The 25765-nt window shown below is 43.2% G+C and overlaps 1 protein-coding gene across 8 annotated transcripts in view; it reads right to left on the bottom strand.

The window, feature by feature from the left end:
• Positions 1–25765, bottom strand: part of SOX5 (SRY-box transcription factor 5) — a 942792-nt gene that overhangs the window by 265137 nt on the left and 651890 nt on the right. For all 8 annotated transcript variants that reach the window (XM_084765306.1, XM_084765302.1, XM_084765304.1 and 5 more), the window contains one exon: positions 14728–14938. In XM_084765306.1, the coding sequence (XP_084621432.1) occupies positions 14728–14938 (211 nt within the window). The remainder of the gene's footprint in view (positions 1–14727; positions 14939–25765) is intronic.

The following is a 25765-nucleotide window of genomic DNA, read 5'->3' as shown; positions in this document are numbered from 1 at the left end:
GGGGAGCCCTGTGGAAGAGTTGGGGGAATGATAGGGGGAGCCAGGGGGGTCAAGGACCCCACAAGAAGACCTACGGAGACTGAACCACCAACCAAAGAGCACGCATGTACTGGTCACAAGAAGACCTACGGAGACTGAACCACCAACCAAAGAGCACGCATGTACTGGTCACAAGAAGACCTACGGAGACTGAACCACCAACCAAAGAGCACGCATGTACTAGTCACAAGAAGACCTACGGAGACTGAACCACCAACCAAAGAGCACGCATGTACTGGTCCTAGCCCCCTGCACATATGTAGCAGATGCACAGCTGTGTCTTCATGTGGACCCCCCCCCCCAATATCTGGAGTGGGGGCCCTCGCTGACACTGTTCCATGCCTCTGAATCCTGTTCCCCTAACGGGGCTGCCATGCCTAGCCTCAGTGGGAGAGGATGCTCCTAGACTTACAGGAACTAACTCTACTAGGGTGGGTTGCTACCCACAGAGGACCTCCTCCTTTCTATGAGGAGAAGGAAAAGGAAGAATGCGGGGCGAAGAGTATACAAGGGGGGACTGGGAGAAGAGAAGGGGTGCTGCAATCAGGATGTAAAGTCAATAAATAAATACATTAAAAAAATAAAGCACTAAATACCAACATAAGAGCATTCTCCTCAACAGTAAATTGGTGTCCAATACTGTCATTTTCCCAGCTACAGACTTCTTCCACAATTCCATCTTACATAAAGATCTACCCTGATATCCTGTTAATGTGTGGAAGAAAACTAAAACACATATTACGTCAGGGCTCAGCATCTCAGCAGTGCTTGCATACCTCCACCAACAACTAATGCTACTTTGACTGGGATAGAAAAACATCTTTTGTGTATTATCTTGTTAATCACTTCTGATGACAAAGTTGTCATGTATTACTATGCAGTCCTAACTTCTTAACTGTCCATTTCAAACCGAGAAGGATGACAGAGTCGACTGCTCTGATAGCGCCCTGCATTTGTTGCCCTGGTGGCGGGACATCTCAGAGAAAGATTTTACACAGAGGTGGCACTGAGGAGAAAGGCGCACAAGGCAAGCTTCTCCACAAAGGCAGAACAGAGGGAGAGAGTTCAAGAAAAGGCTCTTCACCCTTCCACAGAACTGTCAGACAACTTCTATTGACCAAGAATAGCACACGGTAAACACACCAAACAAAGGAAATAATCAAAGATGTATTTACTTCTTCGGGGCCTTGATTTTTCTTTCTATTCCGTACACACCCACATGGACGAGCCTGCATTGTGTGGCTCAATAAGCAGAGGAGCCAGAGTGAGGAGGGGAGTGGGGAGGAGCCTGTCAGGTACCAGGCTGCTGTCAGTTTCTCGGCACCATAGAGACAGCTCTGCACATTAGCCACACACCCACGTGTGACACAGGATACAGGGTTGTGGCTACATGCGTCCTGACATGCCACAACTCTATGGGAGGAAGCAGGGGGAGCTGAAAAAGCAATTGTCATGGTGTTTCTTGGTCTTTAATTATGTGACCTTTTGTATTTGCCACAGAAGAAATGAATTACCTTTCAGAATAATCTTAGCAAATGGTTAGTGGTTATCTGCAAATTTACTATATCCCAAAACTGTTTAACGTGGAGCTGTTTATTGCACTGTTTTTTCAAATGGTCCCAAATGCTGACTTCATAGTTGTTTCCCACACATATGCACATGTGTAATTTTAAAGTCAGATTTTTAAGATTTTTTTGCATATATTATCTAAAACATAAGACATCTTCAATAATATACATAAATTGAGACTAAAATACACAAACTGAGAAATTATTGTAGTCCATTTTCTCTCATTTGGACACTAGAGCCACAATGAAGAAGATGGTTGTGTCCTACGTGGGCTTTTCTCAGTGTTTCCAGCCTAAAACTACACACGAGCTTCTTTCTGAGTGACTTGTGCTGCCTGTCACCATGGATATGGAAAAAAGTCTAACACCAACGAAAATAGGTGTGGCCTAGAGATGTCAGTCTGGACCCACATCCGTCAGCATCTATACTGCTGCCATTGTTGTCTCTGATTTGGGAAATAATTAAGTAAAGGAGCTTGGTGAATAAGATGCCTTTCAAATTCAAGACCAACAAGGAGAACCTCCATAGTAACATTTCAACAAGACTTTCTTTTCGGCTTCCAAAGTCTGTGGTCTAGACTCAGGAGTGCAGGGCACAAGCTGGTCTCCAGCCACAGCAGTGACACGGGCCATCTCAATCAAAGCAAAGTGTCTAGGTCAGGTGCTCCTTCTGTTTGGCCCCAGCCTCTCCACCCCCTCGTGTTGCTGGCCATATTTCTCCTTAACATCAAGGGCAGTGCACAAGGTGCTTAGGGGAGTCCTTGAGGTCTCAGGACTCTGGGAGCAGGTGGTGGAGGCAATCCTGAGTGGCCCTCTCTGCTATCTCCAGGGCTGTCCGTGCCTTCTTCGCAAGCAAGTCCTATTAGAAAAAAAGACGGAGCATCCACTAGAACAAAGCTAAGCAGGCCTATTTAATTAGGGCAAATGCTTGATAACCACTTCTCCGTGTTAAACACACGGCCACACGGGCCTGGGAGGTCTGATTAATTTTAATATGCATGGTTGTGACAAGTGCCTGGGGGGGGTAAGGGGGTGAAAAACACACATGGGCACGCAAACACACTAACTCCTCAGCCAGGGCTGGAGAGAGCTTCAGAGAGCTGCTTGTGGGCTGCCCAGATTAGAATGTCACTGTTCAGCTGGGGCTGGGACCTTCCTTGTGAGGGAAGGCAGGCCTCAGAAACAGGTGGCTGGCTCTTCACTCTTAAATAAATGATATCCCCCAAAAGCCGAGCTATGTAATCAGCGAGAAGGGCTGCTGTGTTTCCCCTTGTGATTATTTATAAATATGCAGCCGGGGTCAGCAAGTCTCCTTCTGAGAGATCTGGGCATTGGATCTGAAGGGCTAGGATGGACAGATTTAGTGCAGGACGGAGGAAAAAGAAGTATCCTGTGTACATAAAAAAAAGAGAATTATCTGAGTGAAAACTGCTGGCCCTGGCCCTGGCCTATGCTGTCCCTTCAGTAGTGACACACACGTTTAAACGGGAATCAACACTCTACAATCAAAGCCCTTGTCATTTTATATTAAGACACAAATATCCAACTTAAAACACAATACTAGCTTGACCATGCACAGAGGGATAAGGAAGAGTAAGGGCCCACATTCTATCAGACAAAACGCAAGTCCTAATTGACCATAAGGATAGAAGCCATGTCACTCAAGTGGTTTTCTGTACCCACAACCCCAGATTGCAGCTCAAGACCCCACCACGTAAAGAGGATTCCCATGAACAATCCCCGGACGGAGCATTCACGATCCAAACCTGAATGTCTTTAGTGAAAATGCAAATAAATGTTCTATAACACGTAATGACCTCAAACAGGTTGGGCTAAACTGCCACGAGGGGAAGCACTTGAGAAAGGGGGGAGTGAAGAAGACTCACATCGAGGCGTCAAACACGGCTGTCTGCTACCATGCGAACACTCCTTCCTGCAAATACAGACTCTTCAGCGCGTGAGGGCATCGTCTTGTCTCAACCTTTGAAAAATAAGCTCTCTTCTTTATCAACATTTTATAAGAGTTGATTTCCATGTAGGGGTGCCTTTGAGAAGGGGCGCCCCTGGGTTAGAATCCAGTTTGCTCAACAAGGAGAGAGACATTTCCGAGTGACAGACGGCACAGTTGAACACAGAGCCGCAGTGCGTGAGGACAGCAGCTGGAGTGTGAGGAACAAAACTTTAAAGAGATCCATTGAAAAGTCCCCTTGTCTGTCCTTCATGGGAACAATACTCACAAAGCCTCTTCAGGATGTACTTTGTCAAAGGGGCAGTGAGCAAGGAGACAAACGCACCTCAACCCTCCGCCAATTAAAGCATCTTTAGGCTTCCTCCTGACGGGCTCACTTTTCCTCTTTCCCACCTCATCAAATGCAGTGCTAAGAACAGGAGTGAGTTTCAGCGTGCCTGTTGTCTCCACAGGGGGCGCTGGGGGAGTCTGTGATTTTGAGATTACACACCTTTATTGTTTTCCCCATGACAGCCCTAATTAGGAAGCTGCCGGATTAAAGGTGATTCTGAGTCTCTGCCTCAACTTCTCCATTAACACAAGGAGGCTTGATTTCATTTCTAAAGAGAAGCTGCACAGCAGACACATGAGTGCTAAGACGAGGTGCTGTTGATTACTCTGCACGGATGTTGTACATCCAATGCCTCTGGCCATGGTCACGGGGCCAAATACCACACACTCGGTCCAGTTTTAGGAAGGATTGCGTTTGACAGGGACCACACCATTGACAAAACTGAGGGGCGCGCAATGCCTACATCAGCAACCCTAAATACAACGGTAATCTGAAGGAAGAGGCTTTGCATAGATTTGAGCATGCAAAGTTGTATACACCAATGCATTTATGATGAGGATTAAAAGGACACTGTACTGATAAATATTTTTTCTGGTAAATTCCACGAATTCTATAAATGGTGCCATCAAGGACAGTGGATTAGGTTCATGGCAGGTACAAATACCTTTAAAAAGCAGTAACATCTATATACATTTCCAAGTTTTGAGAGAGACCAGTGTGACAACTCACTGTACATCCATTCAATTCAAAAACCAACAACAATGAGACAAATGTAGAGTCTGATTCAATCCTGTGAGTGGGGAATTTTGTTGCCCTCTCAGCATAGACCTGTGCCTCATGGAAACAGAGCGAAGGTAAGAGTGCCTGTGTCCACTCCCGATGCTCTGTGTATATGTGTGTGTGTGGGGGGGGGTTCTCGGGGCAGTGGCTGGAGACCTGCTGAGCTCTGCCATGAGTGAGACTTTTCCAAGAGCAGTGCCTGATCTCAGTGGTTCTCGCAAGGAGGAACTGTCTGGGCATACTATGTACAAGCCGATGGAACTGCTTTCCCTAAAGTAACAGGGCAGGGCTGTGGGAAAACGCCGTGTTCCTGAAGCCCTGTGAAGTTAGCAGCAAAGGTTTTCTGAGGGATTGGAGGGAATATTTTGATTGTGTACATCACTGCCACAAATAAAAAAGTCACAACTGACATGTTCTCACACACAGTGAGCATGCTCAGTAAGGCAAAACAATCCCAGAGACATGGGAGTCTTGGTCCAGGAGAAAGAATATGGAGACAGACACTAAATAAAAAAGGGCATAAGGCAACCTGAGAAACACACGTGTAAGCACACATGTACCCACATGCACACCTAGACTCAGGCATGCTCCTGCACACAGAAAGAGTGTGAAGGAAAAATAACCAAAGAAGAGACAGGCCAATATAAGAGAATGGTAAAATTTTAGACCACTATGAATCTTTGGGTCTTAATATTAATTTTTAGCACATCATCCCCTTTCAGTGGGAATAAGAGAAACGCCCAAATGGAACGTCATACTGCCCTCCTACTTTTATCCAGGTCACAATCCATGACTTAGCCATTATTAATTTGAAGAAATTGTCTTTATCATTGTGAAGTCATATAAGAAACAGGCTAACCACATATTTATTTGGGCAAACATAATAAATAAATACGAAAGCCATGGCCTGTTTATGGGTTTGTTGGCCTCTCATTTGCTGTTGATATTATTGATACTAGGTGTCCCAATTTTCTCCCCCAAGGGAACCCTAGAAAGGAACACTGCAAACCATGTTGCCAGTGTACCTGAGGAGTGAGATTCCTTAATGAGGCAAGATGTGACAGTGTTGATAACTGGTGCTTTCCCAAGCACACTACAATTTGCAAAGTACAGCGTCACCATTACCTCATCTGCTCTCCTCAGTCACCTGAAGAAAGTGCAGTCAGCACTGCAATGAAGGGCAGACTGCACATTAGCACAGTCATGGTGACAAGTGAACCCAGGTGAATACATTTCCCCAGAAGAATGGCAATGCAGACGCTTAGTTTCCAGTAAACCTTATTTAAGATGAAACTTTCATTCTATACAGAGAATTTCAGGATTCGAGAATGAAAAATAGATAAGACTGCATTGTAGGTTATTACTAAAGATTTGTAAAGTATCACCCTAAATAAACTAGACAACACACACACACACACACACACACACACACACACACAAGAGCATGCATACACTCATGCACACATCTATGCTCTTGGTTTAAAAACATGAGGAATCATTTGGTTAGCATGTAATGATCACACACTGATGTGAAGACAGAAGCTGCACAAACAAGCAACTGATGAAGACGTGGAAAGAGCAGGGCTTGGGGGACAGCTTTGTGGGGAGCAGTGACCTAGGCTCAGTGCCAAGGAAGCCAGCACTAACAGGAGCTCAGAAGCCTAAAGGTCAGGACTGGTGCCTGAGGCAGCGTCGGACCTCCACGTGAATTCGGTGGCAACGCTCTGCCACATTCACAAAACACACATGTGCTCACGCACACACACACACACACACACATACACACACAGTTTTCTTCATTGTCAAGGAGCATGAGAAGTGTGTGTGTGTGCATGCAAGAGTGCATGTGTGTGCACATGTGTGTGTGTTTGTGTATGTGTGTGTGCATGCATGTGTGTGTGCACGTGCATGTGTGTGTGTGCATAAGAGTATGTGTGTGTGTGTGTGTGCATGCATGTGTGTGTGCGCATGCATGTGTGTGTGCATAAGAGTGTGTGTGTGTGCACATGCACAATGAGGTACAGTGAGACCATGATGTGTATGTGGAGGTCAGAGGTCAGCATGGATGAGCTGGTTGTCTCCTCCCACCATTTGGGCCCCAGGGGTGGCCTCAGGTGGTCAGGTGGTCAGGCTTAGCGTGCTGTGCCTTCACCAGCTGAGCCATCAGCCACCCAAACTGCAGAACTCAGTGAGAAGATGAGAAAGACCTTGCCTAGCTCTAACAGGAGGCCACATGCTTTAGAAGACCTACGTTGGCAATCACACCACAGCACTAGAGATCAAGTGTAGTTTTCCCCAAACACTTCGAAAATTTTGTAGCATAACCTAAACTTTAGTGAGAATAATATTGGAGTAAAAATAAATAAATGGCCCCAAATACAGTGTTATATTGTAACAAGAGTAAAACTAAAGGTAGCTCTATCTCCAACTTCCTGTGAGACCCAGGCCCAACTCTAATATCAGCTTCCTGTGAGGCCCAGGCCAGCTCTATCTACTGCTTCCGGAGAGACCTATGCAAATTCTATGGCAAGGAGAATTAACGTTAACATGTCTGCTTTACAGCCACATCTGCAGTTCTATTGTTCACAATTGTTTTGCTCACAGACATTTTTTCTACAACGATTTTATTAAAATCTAAGGTGTTTTGATTTCTCTCTTTTTTTTAATGGCAATTTAAAGTTGGACAGCCTACCATGGGTAAGTCTGCCCCTAAACACTTTCTCGAAGTCTCATCAGTTAAGGAATAACATTTTACTGAGAAATTATTGACTATCACTTCATTTTTAGTATTTCAGAGGAATATGGAGAGATGTGTGCTAAAGTATAGAAGTAAATAAACTACCATGAAAAATTAGTAAGCTGTATGCAAAGCTATGAATTCTAGACCAAGCGCAATACCACCTTTGAGAACAACCCTAACACATCTTTAATTATCAGGTTTCTCGTCTGAAAATAGAGAGAAAAGGAATGTATTTACTGAGGTTGTGAGTGTGTGTTCCTTCCTGATTCTGCCAATGCTATGCGCATAGCTCATGTATGAAGGCTAAGCAAAAACACTTTAAATGAATTTCATTTTAAATCACATGTGACAGCTTGTCATATGTTAGATTATATACTTTATATAATATAATTGTAATTGTATAGATTTCTCTAGTATATCAATGTACCCAATGTCTGGATGAGAAGGCACGTGTTACCTGTCACAGTAGTAAATGTCATGTCTGTCTTCAATTCCCTTGCCTAAGAAATGCTGGCTGAGCCTACAGACTTATTACTAAACATAACAACTGAAAAAAAAAGGGGGGTTGATATATATTATGTGGGTTTCCTAACGAATTCACAGCACACATCAGCATGGGCAGAAAGATGGCTCCATGGGTAAGGGCACCTGTTGCCAAGCCCTGGACCTGAGTACACTCCCCGGAACCTGCACTGTTGAAGAAAAGAACGAAGGCCTGCAAATTGTTCTGCTCTCCATACACACTCGGACTAGTGTATGCATGCATATGCATCGCGCATACACACGCACACACACACATATGCATCGTGCATACACACGCACACACACGCATTAAATAAATAGGTAGATAAGTAGATAGATACATAGATGATACATAGATAGATAGATAGATAGATAGATAGATAGATAGATAGATATTTAAAAGGATGGACATTAAGAATCTACATGACCAAATCCCTTTTTACAATGACAACCCAAAATTCTGAAAAACTAAAAGCCAAGCAGGAAAGCGATATATTTTTTCATCTTAAAATATCTTTTAAAATATTTTAATTTGTTGCGTGGAAGATATCTATAATTGTATAGATTTCTCCAGTATATCATTGTACCCAATGTCTGGATGAGGAGGCACATGTTACCTGTCACAGTAGTAAATGTCACGTCTGTCTTCAATTCCCTTGCCTAGGAAAGGCTGGCTAGCAAGAGTAAAAGAGAGCTGATGTTTCTGCCACCTGCGTGCACCTCTGATCCCTGACTGCCAGTCTCACCTCCCGGCCTCCCTTTTAAGGGCCTAGCCTCCTCTCCTGGCTTCCCGGTCCCTGTTGGCTTGCTGTTGGCAGCGTGAGGCTGGAGATCACGTGGTCTTTCTAATGAGATCTGCTCCCCCACCCCCAGCCCATGAGAGGAAGCCAAGATGTGAACATGGCCTCTCATAATGATTTCACTGGGCTTAATGAAATTTTCATCACAACCTGCTGCTCATTTTAATGGCCTTTGAAGTACAATGGACAAATATCTGGAGAAGAGAAAAGCTCCGTTCTGCGGCATCCATTTGTGCACTTAGCACTTAGCCCCACACCCTCTCTGCTCCCTCCCCGTGCCTTTCCACAGCATCTCTCTCCATGGGGCTGCAACAGGGGCTTGTAGTTTCCCCAACACATTTTGCCTTTTCCCCTCGGACTGATGACTGAAGATTTTATCTTTTTGATGCTAGGTAAGGAGAGAGCCTCAGCTCAAGTGTGTCAAGTGTGTGTGCTCTGCACACCATCGTGATCCCTTGTGCATGAATGGGAGGCAGGTTTGAGTGGCCAGTGTCAGGTACGTCCAACATCCTTCGATCAGTGATGTATGGAAGGCCGACAGAGCTTCGAGTTGCTACGAGACTACAATCTCCTAAATTATAACTGTGCATGCCTTTTCTCTTTGTAATTTATGCTATTTCTTCCTGAATAAGAACGTGGCTTTACTCAGATGTAGATAAATCTATAAGTTGTTCCATTTACTCAGATGTAGATAAATCTGTAAGTTGTTCCATTTACTCAGATGTAGATAAATCTATAAGTTGTTCTAGTCACTAGATAGACATTCTTGAATGTGACATGGAGCCTCATGCCTGTAATCCAAGCACTCAGGAGACAGAGACAGGAGGAGCATTAAGAATTTGAGGCCAGATCTGGGTCGGGGTTTGAAGTTTACGGCCTATATTGTCCTCGGCTGGAGCCATAGTTTGAGCAGGACCCCTGGGCCCAAATATGTCTATCATAATGTTCTTCTTGTAGGTTTCTAGGATCCTCTGGCCGTAAGCTTCAAACCCCTACCCAGATCTAGCCAATGGACAGGACATTCTCCACAGTTGAGTGGAGAGCAGGGTATAACTTTCACATGTACTCTGGTGCCTCATATTTGACCACGTCCCCTAAATGGGGAGGCCTGGTGGCACTCAGAGGAAGGACAGCAGGCTACCAAGAAGAGACTTGATACCCTATGAGCATATACAGGGGGAGGAAGTCCCCCTCAGTCACAGTCATAGGGAAGGGGAATAAGGGGAAAATGGGAGGGAGGAAGGAATGGGAGGATACAAGGGAGGGGATAACCATTGAGATGTAATATGAATAAATTAATTTAAAAAAAAGAATTTGAGGCCATCCTGGACTGCATACTGAGTCCTAGACAACCATAGGATACAATATGAGACCAAGACCATGTCTAAAAACAACACACTAAATATTTCTAAAATGAGTATACATTGTTACCAGGGCAAATTATCAGTAAGCATAGGGTTATGGTCTTGATTGTTCAGAGCAAGATCTGGGTAACTTGCATATGCGGGTGTAAAGGCTTTGTCATGCGCTGTCATACAGAGATTGTTTCTGGAACTCAGGAGGGGAGATGAGGGAGTCTACATGCATGTATGTCTGTATGTGTCTCTATGTATGTGTGTGTATGTATGTGTGTGTATGTATGTGTGTGTATGTATGAGTGTGTATGTATGTGTGTGTGTGTATGTGTCTCTATGTATGTGTGTGTATGTATGAGTGTGGCGCATTTGTGAGTATGACGTACAGACAGGTTTGTGTGCCTATGTATGCACAGAAGCCAAAAGAGGCCATTATCAGACTATCATCCTAGGCTGGTGTCTGTCCCCTACAGCACGTACATGGGTTTACAGGCACACAAGTGACCATACCTGACTTGTGGGAAGTGAGGACTTCCATGCTAGGTTCTCATGTTTGCACACCAAATGCTCTTTCCAACTGTGCCACAGTCAGACTTTTCAATTCCTGCCTTGCTCGATGTACATTCCCACAACCTTGTTCTGTTAAACAGCACATCCCTTCTTACTTGAGCATTTACGTATTTTAAGAGAAGAAGTGCATTACTGATGGAGACACGGTAAGACAGGCCCCTAAGAGCCATGTACAATGATGTGTTTCCTTGTGCTGATCCTCCTCCCTGCTATGACCATCCATCCTTGCTGCTACTGGGAATTGAGTTTCTTCTGTAATTCTCAGTGCTTCTCTGGATCTTTTGTCAAGTACTTGTGGGTACCACCTGCTGCTGTCTTTCCCACTGAGATTCATTGGGTTTAAGCCTGCCATCTACTTCCAAGTGAAGAGCTTATGCATCCACCAGTAGTCAACCCAATACAGTGGAGGAAAGGCAATGTCATAAACAGAGTTTCCTTTAATAGAATCATCTAATGATAACCCCCCAAAATTTCTTTAGGATAGAATATACAGAACAAACCAGTCACCCCTTAGTCCTTATCTCTACATTCAGAATATATCAAAAGCTCTGATTTTAAATTAACACACGGAGAGGAAACCCTTTCCAACTCCATTTAAGAAGTCAGCATGGAAATCAGAGATGTACATTATTGAAAATAAAATTATGAGCCAATGGACCTCATGGTCCTAGACTTAAACATCCTCAACAAAGTCTGAGCAAGTCAAATCCCAAAATAGATCAAAAGAACTGTAAAGTGTGGCCTAGTGGGGTTATCAAAAGTTTGCTAAGTGCTTTAATGTCTGAAAATCTCCTTGGGAATTTAAAGATCAATGGTTGTGCGTATTATACTAGTAGGTAATAAAAGAGAAGTGACTGTGTGTATTATATTAATAGGGAAAAATCTAAATCCCTGGAAAACCAGGGCAAGGAGGAAAGTAATTCCTGAAGCATCACCTATGGAATCCTACAGCAAACATCCCACAGCCTGGTGGATTGAGAAGCCTGCCTCAAGAACACAGCAATGGTCCCATTTCTGCTCTTCCCACTCTTAGTCAATAACCTACTAGAAGTCTTAACATGTAAGAAGAAAGAAAAATAATAATACCTCTACTGGGAGAGGAAATAAATGCAACTGTGAGTTTGTGAATGAAAGGCTTGTCCATGCAGACAATCTCAGAGTGAATAAAATTGCTAGAACTGAATCTGAGGCCATGGATTCCAAGGACAGCATGTGGAATTTTTAAATATTATCAGCCAGCAGTTAAAATTTGAAATTAATAACAGTATGATTTTGTTTACTTTTTCATTTTCTATTGAAAGGTAATATATAAGCATATTGCAGTAAAATGCTCCTGTTATGCATATGGAAACTGTGTAAGAGCCAAGGTTTCAGTAACTGAGAAAAAATTTCATTTGTGGATGAGAACAGTCACGCCTCCTTTATGAGGTGGTCTACAGGCACAGTGCATTCTCAGACAAGTCAACACAATCCTTCGGATATATACAACCTGGCTTTCTAGTCTGTGGAGAAAGACAATTGGTTCAGGCTGACCCACAACATCCTAAGGAAAAGGAGGAAGAACAACACTCCCCAAATTCTGACTTCTTGTCAAGTAGGCTATGGTCATTAAGACAGCACGGTATCAGGAGAGGCAAGTCTAATAATCTGATGGAACAGGGCACAGAAGGAAGAAAGAAACACACATTAGAAATGCTCAGTCACCTTTGCAAGGGAGGAAAGAATTCAGTGGACAAGGATCATGTTTCAGAAAATGGTGCTGGAACAACTAGACATGCTGTGACAGTAAAGAATTAAAGGTTCCAGACACAAAAACCAACCTTTAAAAGGATAATTCGAAAGTCTTTCCTCCAGATCTAAGGTATACAGTACAAAGTTATAAAGTTGTAGGAGGTCATAAAAGAAAAATATCTAGATTCTCCATGACTAACTACACAAATCAAAAGTACAATCCATGACTATAGGGACAACTTGAAAGCCATTAAAATTAAAATTTGTTTTGCAAAAGAAAATACTGACAATGAAATTACCAATCACAGATGGGGAAAAATGTTTGTCCAATACATTTCTGATTCAAAACCAGAATACAAAAATATATAAATAACTCTCAAAATTAATCTATATCAAAATGGCTCAATAATTGTACAAAAGCACGAAACAGACGCTTCCCCAAAGACACAAAGTTGTAAAATAAATGTATGGAGAGATCTGAACACTGATGGCCATTGGGGAACCGCAAGGCAAACCAATAACAAGCTAGGAATGCACAGCTATTTGAGTGAATAAAACCCCAAATACAACAGACTCAAACGCTGAGATGGATAAGAACAACAGGAACCTCCCTTTAGTGACGGCAGGAAAAAAAATATATAAACACCTTGCAGACAGTTTGGTGGTTTCTTAAAAAGTCAGCAATACCTTCCCATACACTCAGCCCTGGTGCTCCTGGGGACTTGAAAATGCATTGGCTACACACACTGTAAGTCAGACATGACGTGTAGTCAACTACGTCTTCTCGCCACTATGTTTGTTGGTTTGCTCACTTGGAAGTCACAGCTGAGGATGAGGGAGGCTTGGTCTTGTGTGCTGTGTGGCTTCCGAGCCCCCAGACTCAACCAGGGTTAAATTGGAGCAAGTTAACATCTGGGTCTAGCCTTAGACAGGTTAGCAAGGTTTTTTTTTCCTTTTTCTTGGTTTGTTTTAAAGATAAACCCTTATATATAGGTATATCAAGTTCAGGCTGCTACCCATAAGTATGAAAAGGTTTTAAAGTTGGAACCCAAAACCAAAGAACTCTAAAAGTCCAAAAAAAGGCCTAAGTGGAGCTACTTCTAAATAACTCTAATCATATTTTTATGGACTGTACAAGGAGTGGGCCTAAGATCGAGGTGAGGATAAGATATATTGATGCATCAGGTTTACAAAATGTAACACAATCCTAAAACAGTCCTTGAGGGGGAAATTTATTTTACTAGAGATGTACAGTGCAGGCTGCAGAGACGCGACAAGTAGGTGGATCTTCTGGGCAATGCTGTGGCATTCTATTCTTGACTCTTTAAGTTTCACTCAAGTATAACTTACTTGTGTTTAAAAATAAGGTTCACATTGCAACATGAATTTATGATTTGAAAAAAAAACCCTTAGTATCTGTGATATAGACAGAAAGAGAGAAAGGAAGAGAAAGAAAAAGACAAAAAGACAGAAACACAGAAAGAATCTTCGTAGCTCTAGGTTTCTACTTTGTTCAGTTTAAGAATCTAAACCAAGGGGGAGGTAATCCCCCTCAGGAAAGAAAGGGGAAGTTTTAGACTTCTACCAAGACCACTGCAGTTTATTTGATTTTAAGCCAGTATGAAGGTCCATAGGTTTGGAGGAGGCCAACGATATTTGTTAACATCTTGCCACACAGATTTTTATATAAAATATTATAGGAAAAAGACAGAGTAAGTGTACACAAAATCTTTAAAAAGGTGATTCTTGTCTTCTGTAAGTTCCAAAGCCTTTAGTCCTCAATCAAAGTAGCACTGCAATGTGATGGAAATACTTCAGTTTGCCTTAGATGCACAAGGATATTTGTGAAGCTATACAAGGTTGGTCAATAAATGTAGCCAGGGGTGGAGCTTTATGTCCACTGTGATGTGATTATTCAGACAACTCCAAGGACAATGAGAGTAAAGAGAGACCACAGGATGGTGGGTCATGAAAGAGAAGCTTGGAGAATTTGTCTAACCACTGCATGGACAGGCTTCTGTGGGAGGCAGAGAGGAAGGAGACCAACGTAAAAAAGACCAAGGTACCAAGAAGAGACTTGATACCCTATGAGTATATACAGGGGGAAGAGGTCCCCCTCAGTCACAGTCATAGGGGGAAGGAGTAAGGGGAAAATGGGAGGGAGGAAGGAATGGGAGGATACAAGGGATGGGATAACAATTGAGATGTAATATGAATAAATTAATAAACTATAAAAAAAGAAAGAAAAAAAGAATCTAAACCAAACATCAAAACTACGTAAACCAGGAAGGCCGCGGCACAGTTTCCTTCCCCAGTCTTTACCTTCTGGCTCATTCTTGATCAGCTCTTCCATCTTCCTCTGCTTTAAGGTGTCCACCACGTCCGCCAGGCTGCCCTTGCGCCGCTCGGGTGTCCCCAGGGCCGTGCTGGACACGGACTCGCCACTCTGTCGCCCACCTTCTTCTGCCTTCTGAGGTGAGGTAGATGAGTTGTAAGGGGCTAATGAAGACATCACTTTATTGCCATCAACTTCCTGGAAGAGAAAGCAAAGAGGGGGTGGGCAGTTTAAATATCAGACAGATTTCATTGGGGGGAAGAAGGAACTCCGTAGCTTATTCTGTAGACATATAAAAATGTGATATGTCACTCTGTGAGAGCAAGGAGTAAAGAAAAAAATTATATATATATATATATATATATATATATATATATATATATATATATATATATACTGTCTTAACTTTGCAAGCCAACTCAAGAATGAGACACTGATCACTTTACAGACAAAAACAAAATAGGAGGCCCCTTGCCACAAGGGGAGGCAGCAGGTTTTTAAATGCAGTGTTTAAATGGTGGCCTAGTGTAGGCCTTCCGTCCTGGCTGTTGTTTAAAGGTCTCAGATGTTTGTATGAATTTTAGGTGGTGCCGTCAACTGCCTTTAGCTGCCTGGTGACATTGGAATTTTTAAGCAGATCATATATGCGTGTACCTTGCCTGGTGACTCTGGAATGTTTAAGCAGATCATATAAGCGTATGCCTTGTTTCCTCTTTATTAGGTATCTCCGCTCCATGGTTTCCTAATGAAACTGGGTCTCTCTTGGTGCCCCAGCCCCTCTCAAGCTTTGCAAAAGCCTCACCATGCAGGAGACTTGGACAGTGGGCAGGAACGTTGTGAGGAGACTGCTTCTGTTTCTGTGGACGCTTTCCCGACTGGTTGGCTCGCTACTTGAAGTCTGATTTCTGTCCTTCCCCACATCTCACTGTAGCATCAAGCGCCTCTTTACACAGCCCCCTCAGTTTTGCTTCTTTGTGATCATCTGCCTGTGAGTGACTCCGTTCTTCTTTCTAAAACTGTGTGGTTTTTTACTCTCTTATCTTTCCTCTCCCAAATTTCAACCACACATTTGTAGCATCTGTGACATGCAGGGTATATTTCATGTCACAGATAGTTCAGGCATCTTAAAGAAGCATGAATCTGGCATGATAAACAATTTTCTTACTTGAAGGTTTGCTGGGGCCATCACCTACGTCTCCAGTCCTTTAGGTTTCCACAAAGCAAACGGTGTCCTTGGAGCTCTGTGAGTTTCACTCTGATATTTTTCACATTTGTATGGCATGGAAGACCTCCTTAAAAGATGCTCAAATGCGAGCAAATGGGATATATAAAATAACATACTATGCCTGTTGATGCCTTCATCATCTGATATCAGGCTGCAGAAATGAAACAAATAGCACTAATGTCTCATAATTTTAAAAACTCAGGTTAATATTGGCTCGTTTAAAGTATACTGAGTTACTTAGCTAAAATCTTGCCATCTCAGTCCTTGGAAGTAGTTATCAACATAGTCATTATATGTTACTCTGATTTTGGATTAACAGATGTTAGTGGGTACAGGGACATTAACCGTAGAACAAATGTCAGTTTGAGGGATGGGCTGTTGAGAAAACAATAGAGGAAGATGAAGAGGAGGAGGGGAGGAGGACAAGGAAAAGTGAGCGAAAGAAACCAAAATTACAACTTCTAAGTCCCAAATAGATTAATCCCAAGTGACTTCACTCATTCTGTATCATTATGGGATATGACTCCAACGTGCTGGGTGAGTGTTCTGGACACACAATGTATTTCTAATGTTATCAGGTTTCGCATACAACCTACATTACTTAGACATTACAAGCCCTTGGAGGGATATTATATGTCGACTTTTGACTTTTTATTTAAAGCTATACCCAAACGTACACACCCAGAAAAGAAACAGCACCCAGGCTCAGCTCACTCGGAGTACTGAATACTTCATTCTGTGAGCTCCTAAGAGTGTTTCTCGTGAATGGCCCACAGTGTGCATCATCCACAACACAGAACTCAGTAAGAAGCATCTATATTCATTGTTTATCAAAGATTTTTCATCTCGTTTCCACCCCTGGGTCAAATTAAACATATCTCAAGTGAGGCTTCACACTGAAAACATGTCTGTACCCGGTTCTCACATGAAACACAGAATGCTCTAGAAACAAGAACATGACAGCTGACTAAAGACCACATGCTTTTTTGTGGCCAATCATCCTGAGAGAGGGTGGCTCCCACATCTGCATGCAGTCAGGTATAGAAGATCAGAAATTAGTCCCAACTGAAGGAGCCCATTTATATACCTCCCACTTCCACACCTTACATACCAGAAGGAGATATTTTTAAAAGGCTTAATTTGTATCTCAAGGATCCTAAATTCAGTTGCCATGGCAGGACAAAGTTAAAGAGAATTTGTTAAGCGTCATTGCTACTTCACACAGAACTCAATCTTAAAAGTCACTTCACCTGTCAGGTGACATTTTAGCTGGCGCTGGTGCTGCTAATCCCTATGAAGGGTGGTTACCAGCTGTTGCAGTGTGGAACTCCATTGTTCACTTGCATGGTGAGTGTCTGTCTTACTGGGGAGAGCAGGCTCAGCCTGCAGTCAAAGGAGTCTTAGTGGTCCCCGTTTCTTCCTGAGATTGTTTTTGCTACACATGAAACACAGCTGTGACTTTCTCTTCACTCTGATGGCAGATGAAACTCAGTCAACTTTCAGAAGCAGGAAAGGATGAGAATAGCTATATGTATCCAGTCCACTCTGAAAATCTGGGCGCAAGTGTCAAAATGTTACAGTCAGATGCACAGAACTGTGAGGTGTGCTGCAGCATCTGACGCCATCAGAGTGACCAAGCCTCTGAATGCATGCGCGGGTCTCTCCCCTGTGATCCTGCACACAAGTCTCTGGAATTTATCCAGTTGTTTCCTTTGCAAGAGGAGAATAAGAAATGGTGAGTTCAACACGCCCCCCTCAATTGAAATAGCCTTGGGAGAATTGCTTTTGTTTCACTTTTTCTAAAGATTACATTTCACTATAAATACTTGGAGGAAAATACCATGTCTTATATTTAAATGTTAATTTGGATAATGAGAAAGAGTTGTTTCATTTGAAGAAAAAAAAAAAAAAAAAAAAAGAACTGAACTAATGAAATCAACCAGCTCCAAACAGCACCTCATCCTTGGCATTTGATCTTAGAAGATGCATTATCTTCCTTAAGTTTTTGGTTCTATGCATGGAAATTAAATTCATTCATGGTAGTAACAAAGCATTATATTTATAGGCCATTTATTAGACTATATAATAATAATTGGATAGCTTATGTCAAGCATTTTTAAAGAGTCTTATAGGCCTAAATTTAATCTTGACGGTAGGACTAATTGTTTTTCCAGTTAATAGAGAACTTAAGGGACTCAGACTCAGACTGAAGCCGGAACAACAGTTGGCGAGAGAACTTTCCAGGCTTCAGAATCTTCGGTTTAACCTTAACAATAGCATGTTTTTTTTTCTTAAAAAAATAAAATAACTGTTTAGATATATTATATGTGAGCAAGATAAGCTCTCTTCTTCCCAATAATTATGAAACAAAAATTTCCTTCTAATATGCTCACCTTTCGTAAGAGAAAAAATGCTTTCAAATTAGTTAAAATAGTATATACCTGTAAATCATGTCTGTCTTTCCAATAAAATTTAAAATGACCTTTGACACTTCAACAATAGCATGAACTCAGCATGAATTTCTCCCCCAACCAGTTGATGAGAGTCAACATAATGAAAAGTTTGTACTTTTAAAATGATCTACAAATGCTATCTGCCCCTCTCTCTTCAGTAAACTGAATCTTCAGACACAGGAAAAGCAATGGGGAAGACCTGAATGGGGATTGATTAGAGTCTCACCAGCAACAGTTAACTAACTGTGGGGCCACAGAGCAGCAGTGCCCAGAGTTGGAAGAGGTTCTCTGCATGCTAAGTCAAGCTAGCAATGGACAGGTCCATAAAACTCACCAACTAATACACAAATGAAACTTAGGAAACTATCTTAAGGCCTCCTTTGGGTTTATCCCATTGACAGTAAGACAGCAAGTGAAACAGCTAACTTACTGTGGTGATTTTCATAAGGTGATTTGCTTCTTCCCAAATGCACATCCTTGAACTAAAGATGGCGACATACCTGGAAATGTTTGATAGAGTTCTGCCTGCCCTGTCTCCGCATTCCTAACTCAGAGTGTCTAGAAGGGGACCCAAAACATGAGATTCGAGAAGCTTTATGTCCACTCTACTTCAAGAACCTCCACTGTAGAATGACGCGAGAGTTAACACAAGAGGGTTAGTGCCAGGGACCAGTAGCTCCAGTGGGGGAAGAATCGGGTTATTAAGTGACAGGACCTAAATGGCACAGGAAGAGAGAGAAAAAGCAGAATGATCTTTGAAGAAATTGGTGGGAAAAGGGAGAGGCAAGGGAGAAACTGCCAGCACATGACACTTTTCCTGTCCTAAACAGTCATTTTGGCATCTAAGTGTTCACATGTATACTGATGGCTGACGTATGTCTCGGGATCCAAACTCAGGTCCCCACACATGTACAGTGAGCGCTCTTCCCCTGAGCGCTTGCCTCAGCCTGTCTACTACTTCCATAGTGACAGAAGAGGCTGCAGAGTGTGAGACTTAGCTGCTATTGTCAATGGTGCATCTTGAAAATAGGTTGTACTTTGAACGTGACAAAATTCGCCTTAATTGATTAATATTATTATAATGTGAGGGTTAAAGAATGGTTATGAATGATAGCACCATCAACTTTACAAAATAGCTAAATCCTCGCAAAGGAAACGGAGCCTTAAAAATAAGCTTTCTTGGCCAGTAAGATAGCACAGCTGGTAAAGAATCTCGCACCAAACCTGAGGCCCCAAGTTCAACCCCAAAGATCCACATAGTGGAAGGAGGTGACTGATGCTCACAGCCATCTTGATGCCCAAGCGCAGTAAATAAGTACATGTAATAAGCTGTGTTTATAAACAGGGACTGTTCTGGGTCACAGAGAGAGGTCATAACTGGAAAAGGCACTTGAGAGAACACCTTGGTTTCCATGCAGATGCTGAGGACAGGGTGTCTAACACGTCTTCTCCCTACGTTCTCCCCCACAGTCACATTTGCTGGAAACCCAAAGATGTGCATTTGGCCACGACATGTATGCTTTCATGTGCCCTCCGAACCTCTTAGTCAGCAAAAGTGGCATTTAGAGAACTGCTAATACATTAACTAACAGAACCAGTAAAAACAAGCGCACCCCGTGCTCTGACAGCCTCCTGATCTCCATGCTCTGTGCTCTGTGTCTCAAGATCAAACATCTCGCAGACACACCTGAGACCTCTGTGGTCCTCCCCTCCCAGGCTCCAAGGTCAAGCCATATGATGTTTCTCCTTCAAAAGTCCGCACAGCAAAGTACTTCCACTGACGTTCACCCTGCCAGGGAAGTTACTTAAGACAACGGGATACTGAGGGCCCGCCACACCTCACGCTTCTGGGAGAAGTCTCCAGAGCAGTTTTACTAGAAGTCTTAGTAAACTGAGCGAAAACACTATTCACATCCATGGATCTGAAGGAAGAAATATAGTTAAGAATTCTTCAGCCGGGTGTGGTGGCGCATGCCTTTAATCCCAGCACTCGGGAGGCAGAGGCGGGTGGATCGCTGTGAGTTCGAGGCCAGCCTGGTCTACAAAGTGAGTCCAGGACAGCCAAGGCTACACAGAGAAACCCTGCTGGACATGTGATGGCCTTGTTTATAATTAGAAACAATGTTCTGCGTTAAATAACACATATTGGGAAAGCTTCCCACATGCAGTAAACCATTACAGCATCAAAACAGTTTAACTCAGTAGGTAAACAGATGAAACCAGGGGTTACTGTTCAAGATTAATTCGGGCTCCCTTTTCAGAAATGTTTTATGTTCTGTGTATGTGTGTTTGTATAAATGTATGTCTGTATACACCCCATGTATATAGTGTCATGGACAACACAGGGAGAAGTGAGAGTCCCTGGACCTGGAGGTTACAGATGGTTGTGAGCTGCCATGTGGGTGCCGGGAGCTGAATCCAGGTCCTCTGCAAGAGCAGCAAGTGCTTTGGACAACTGAGCTGTCTCTCCAAGCCCTCAGACTCCTCTGTGAACAAGTCCCTTGGCTAACAGGCTGAGGTATCTCCAGAGTCACTTTCTTTGTGTTGTTGTTTTCTATTGTCAGCCTTACAGCTCTACTAGATTTAGGGCTAACCAGCAGACTAGGAGGCACACAGGCTGCGCTTGTTTGAGCTTGTCTCTCTCTGTCTCTGTCTCTGTCTCTCTCTGTCTCTGTCTCTCTTTGTCTCTGTCTCTGTCTCTCTGTCTCTCTCTGTCTCTGTCTCTCTTTGTCTCTGTCTCTGTCTCTGTCTCTCTGTCTCTGTCTCTGTCTCTCTCTGTCTCTGTCTCTCTCTCTGTCTCTCTGTCTCTGTCTCTCTCTCTGTCTCTCTGTCTCTGTCTCTCTCTCTGTCTCTCTGTCTCTGTCTCTCTGTCTCTGTCTCTCTGTCTCTGTCTCTCTCTCTCTCTCTGTCTCTCTCTCTCTCTCTCCCTCGCCCCTTTGTCTGACTCTCTCTTCCTCTTTCTCGTGTGTGTGTGGGGGGGTGGAGAGGTTATTATAGAAGATGCAATATGAATGGACGCGTCAACATCCAGTAGGCTGGGGTCCCACACGGCTTAGAGATGGAACAGGAAGTTGAGAAGACCACCTCCTCTGTCTGCCTCTTGGCTCCTCCTGTCACAGGGTCTGAAGTCCTGAGTCAAAGGAAAGTCTTTCCCCCAGAGATGTGGGTTGGTTTTTGTTTTGTTTTGTTTTCTTTTGTTTTGGGTTTTGTTTTTGTTTTTTGTCATAACAAGAAGAAAAACCTAAAACATTATCTAAAATGGGATAATGAAAGATAATTAATCCATATCTATACACACAGATACATATGTAATTGATGTTCAGAGCTTAACAATAATGAAAATATGTACACGGTAAAGGATATTACTTTGGTTTACTTTGAATTTTAATTTTTTAAATGAGATTCCCTTGTTTATTTTGTGTAAGAAGCTCTGTGGAGGTCAGTGGGGGAGGCCAGTATCAAGATGTGTGTTTGGAGGCCGGAGGACAATCTGTGGGACTCAGTTCCCTCCATTGTCCATGTGAGTTCCTAACCAACTGTTGCTACATCATATTTTCAATAATCCCTTTTGATCATTAACTGAGAATGTTTGGGTCTGGGACGTCTCTGTGGTAGCATGATTGCCTCTATGTGAGAGACCCTGAGCGAGGCCTGAAGTTCCTAAGCCTCATTGCAATTGCGGCTCATTAGGCAAAGCAGTGTGGTGAGTGGTAACGTGTAGAGAAAAGGTCCCCAAATGATTCTGCTTCCACTGTTTGCTGGTTGTCTGATATGAGGAGAATTCTCTGCTCTTTGCCCGTGTCTCACGCATGATCCCCTCAGGAAGCTGAGGCAGGAGGATCCTCAGTCTGAAAACATCATGGGCTGTTTTCCTAAGGCTTGTCTCACCCAGCACAAAGTTTCTTTCCAGGGGACTCTGTGTGAACGGAACCCTGAAACCCTGCTTAGGAGGGGAGTAATCTGCATGCTGCTGCACACATCACTGCACTTTTGTTTCAGATTTTTTTTAAATATAAATTTATTTTTTTAGTTTATCTACTTTATATCCTGATCATAGGTCTTCCTCCCTCATCTCCTCCCAGTCCCACCCTCCCTCTCTTTTCTTCCCTATGCCCCTCCCCTAGTCCTCAGAGATGGGGAGCCCTCCTCCCCTACCAACTGACCCCAGCCTACCAAGTCTCATCAGGGCTACCTGCATCCTCTTCCTCTGTTGCCTGGTAAGGCACCCAGCTGGGGGAAGTTTTAGATCTCACAACTTCATGGTTCTTTACAAAGTGATACGTGATAAAAATTATCGAAAGAACAATGCTCAGCTCCCACTAATCATGAAAGAAAACTTCTAAAAGTCAAATGCTTGGGAAAACCTCAAGAGGAATGCATTCTTTCTCATGAGTCCACAATGTCAACTAGTTGGCATGTTGTATTTAGATATTTCTGACATTTTTCTTTCCCTCTGTGAGGTAGGCACACCAGGATACCCCTTCCTCATGGGTGTTTTAAGAACTCTCACATATTAATCCTGAGATTCCTCTGACCAGTTAGTAGAAAGCCCCAAGAGTAACATGGACACGGACAAGGACGGAAACACACTGCATCTCTGGTCTTGTCGGTCACATGACTAGAACTGGTCAAAAGGGTGTTGACCTCAGAAGATCATGCCAACTCCAGAGCCTATAGTCAGTTTATTCTCACACCATTAAAAGCACTCTAGCATCACATTGAAAAGTATTGATAACCTATTTTTCCTAAGGCACTGAATCAGGATACAGTTCCAAGCAGATGTAGCACCATGGCTTTGAGAAGAGACTTGGTCAGAGCAGCATTCACTGACTAGAGACATAAAAGCCTCAAGGCCTCGCAGTTCAGTTTACATAGGATGCTGAAACAAGGCGCAGTCTGTATCCATTTACACAACTGACCTCGCAGATAAATCCTGCATTGGTCCTGTAAAGCCTAACGCTCTGTGTCCATGTTAGCAGGCGTTTCAGAACCAGCCTGTAGCAGGAGCCATCACCAACAAACACATATTTGCTCAGAGAAGCATTAAATTTCCAGGGACAAAATGGTCTCTACATGGTTCTATGGGCAAAATCTTCTTATATTAGTATTGAAAGCCTGGAGTTTATTGTTTGGCAGGGAAGAAAAAACCAAAATTGTTTCAACTGTGAAGATGTTTTCCTAAAACATACGAAATCTTTATCCATTTTCTAATGTTTCAGCAGCCACGACTCCCCTTTCTGGAGTTAGTGACGGCTGTTCTGAAGGGTTCTGTGGACTATAACATTTTATAACTCTCAGAGAAATTCCATGACGACTGCGTGATTCCTATTTCACGTGTGAGGAAATGAGGGTTTCTAGAAGTTATTACTTTAAAAGTGGTGGATGGAAATAGAAAAGCAGAAAATTAAACCCAAGACCCAACTCTACAGCCCATGTTGGCGATCCCTCAGCTATCTTGTCTTCCCCAGCAAACTCAGCTGCTGTGACGTGTGCCAAAGGTATAAGAAAAGAAAGCCGGAATTCTCTCTCGTCGCCATTAATGATTTTGGAGACATTGAAATATACACGAAGCAATTCGTAACCATAACAACTGCTAAGTGCTGATTTGTACAGCAGCAACCTAGCAGGGGGAAATAGGGAAGTTTAGAGAAGGGAGAACATTGGGATTTAAAAAGATATGGCAAGCTCTCTGTCACAGCACCAGGTATACTACTCCGAAGTTGCTTATTTAATATTCTCTTTATATTGTGAGAGTGGGAACATCTCAGATTAGTCACCATGTATCTTCCTTTAGTGTTCAATAAGTACAAATTGAGTTAATTACGAATTTATTAAATTTCCATGCATGGAGCTCTTTGGTCTTATGAGAAATAAGTAGAAAGGTCTTCTGGTCTAAACTTGCAGAAACTGGATAGAAGAAAATGCACAGGCCTGCTTGAGAGGCATAAGCATGGGATCTCACAGTTTATGTCTATTGTAATGAAGGAGGACCAAGGCGAGTCGGACTGCTTACATACAATGGCCGTTTCGTGAAGCATCACAAAAGACAAGCAGCGGGTTCAGCAGGCCCCTAGCAGGGATGGAGGACTCTTGTAAGGGGTTCTGTGGAAGCAGTGTCCTGGGAAGATTGGCAGCCGTGGAGAGGAGAGTGATCCTGGCAGAAGGAGGAGTGCCATCCCTCTTGTATGGGAAACTGGTCCCATTACCTGTAAGTGACCATAAAGGCTTTCCACCAGACTGTGGCACTGAGTGTGGCACAGAAGTTACGCTCGCCATGAGGTTCTTTCAAGCCACGTACAACAGCTGAATCGTTTTTGTTCACAGCCCAGTGCACACTGCCTTTCCATCTTCATCCACTCTACACACTGGCCAGGGATACGCACTTCTGGGGAGACAACGATGGGACTGTGCTACACGGAACAAAATGTGTCCAGACACGTGCAGGCAGGGGTGTCCGGCACGTTACCCATGCAGGGTGCAGGTGCAGGGTGTGGCATTCGCAGTGAGTTGTTCCATTGGGAGAACATACACATGCATGTACTTGTGACTTTTCACATACATTTTATTTTTGCCATGAAACAGGCAAAACAACTTATTGTTTAAACCTTCAAATCCTAGAGAGAATTTGAAAAAAAGTCATGATGGGGGTTGATAAGTTGAAAATAGACCGTACTGAGTGATAACAGTGGCTCTTGCTTGTGGGGTAGAAATCAGGATTATGGTCTTGGCACAGAGCACGGGGAGTAACGTGACTCCCAGAATAGAGCTGATATGTCTGGAAAAGCTGGCTTTTGTTTTGAGAGCAGTTGGCTTGCTTTGTTTTGTGTTTTTGTCTTCTTGAGTCAGGGCCTCATGCAAAACCCAGGCTGGCCTCGAACTTGCCATGTGTAGGATGTGGCCTTGAACTCCTGGCCCTCCTGGCCCTGCAGTTCTGACATGACAAGCACGAGCTCCAGCATCCAGAGCTTGGCTGCTGTTGTTCTCTGAGAAAGGCTCCCGTATAACCCATACCCTAGGTTAGACTTGAACTCACCATGTAGTCCAGGCTGGTTGAGACTTATAAGTGACCCTTCTGCCTCAGTTGTAAGTCCTGAGGGTACCATGCCAGATATAAAGTAGTCTTAGTAAATAAGTTTTACTAAAGTGATTTGTTAATGGACATTAGCTCTGACTTCTGACCCTTGTAGTACAGGTTTGAAACACCACTTGATCTCCTCCCAAAGACTCAGGCAGTGACTAGAAGATGAGGAGGTAAAAGGTGACACCTTATCCAGGGTGCCATGACGAAGATAAAGAAAGAAGGGTCGTGAAATGAAGGTGCAGGAGCCGTTTTCTGTCAGGGAAGAG

Source organism: Acomys minous, assembly GCF_964271855.1.
Source record: "Acomys minous genome assembly, chromosome: 17".
Taxonomy (NCBI): Eukaryota; Metazoa; Chordata; class Mammalia; order Rodentia; family Muridae; genus Acomys; species Acomys minous.
The sequence above is the reverse complement of the archived record's forward strand: the minus strand, read 5'-3'. Positions and strand labels throughout refer to the sequence as shown.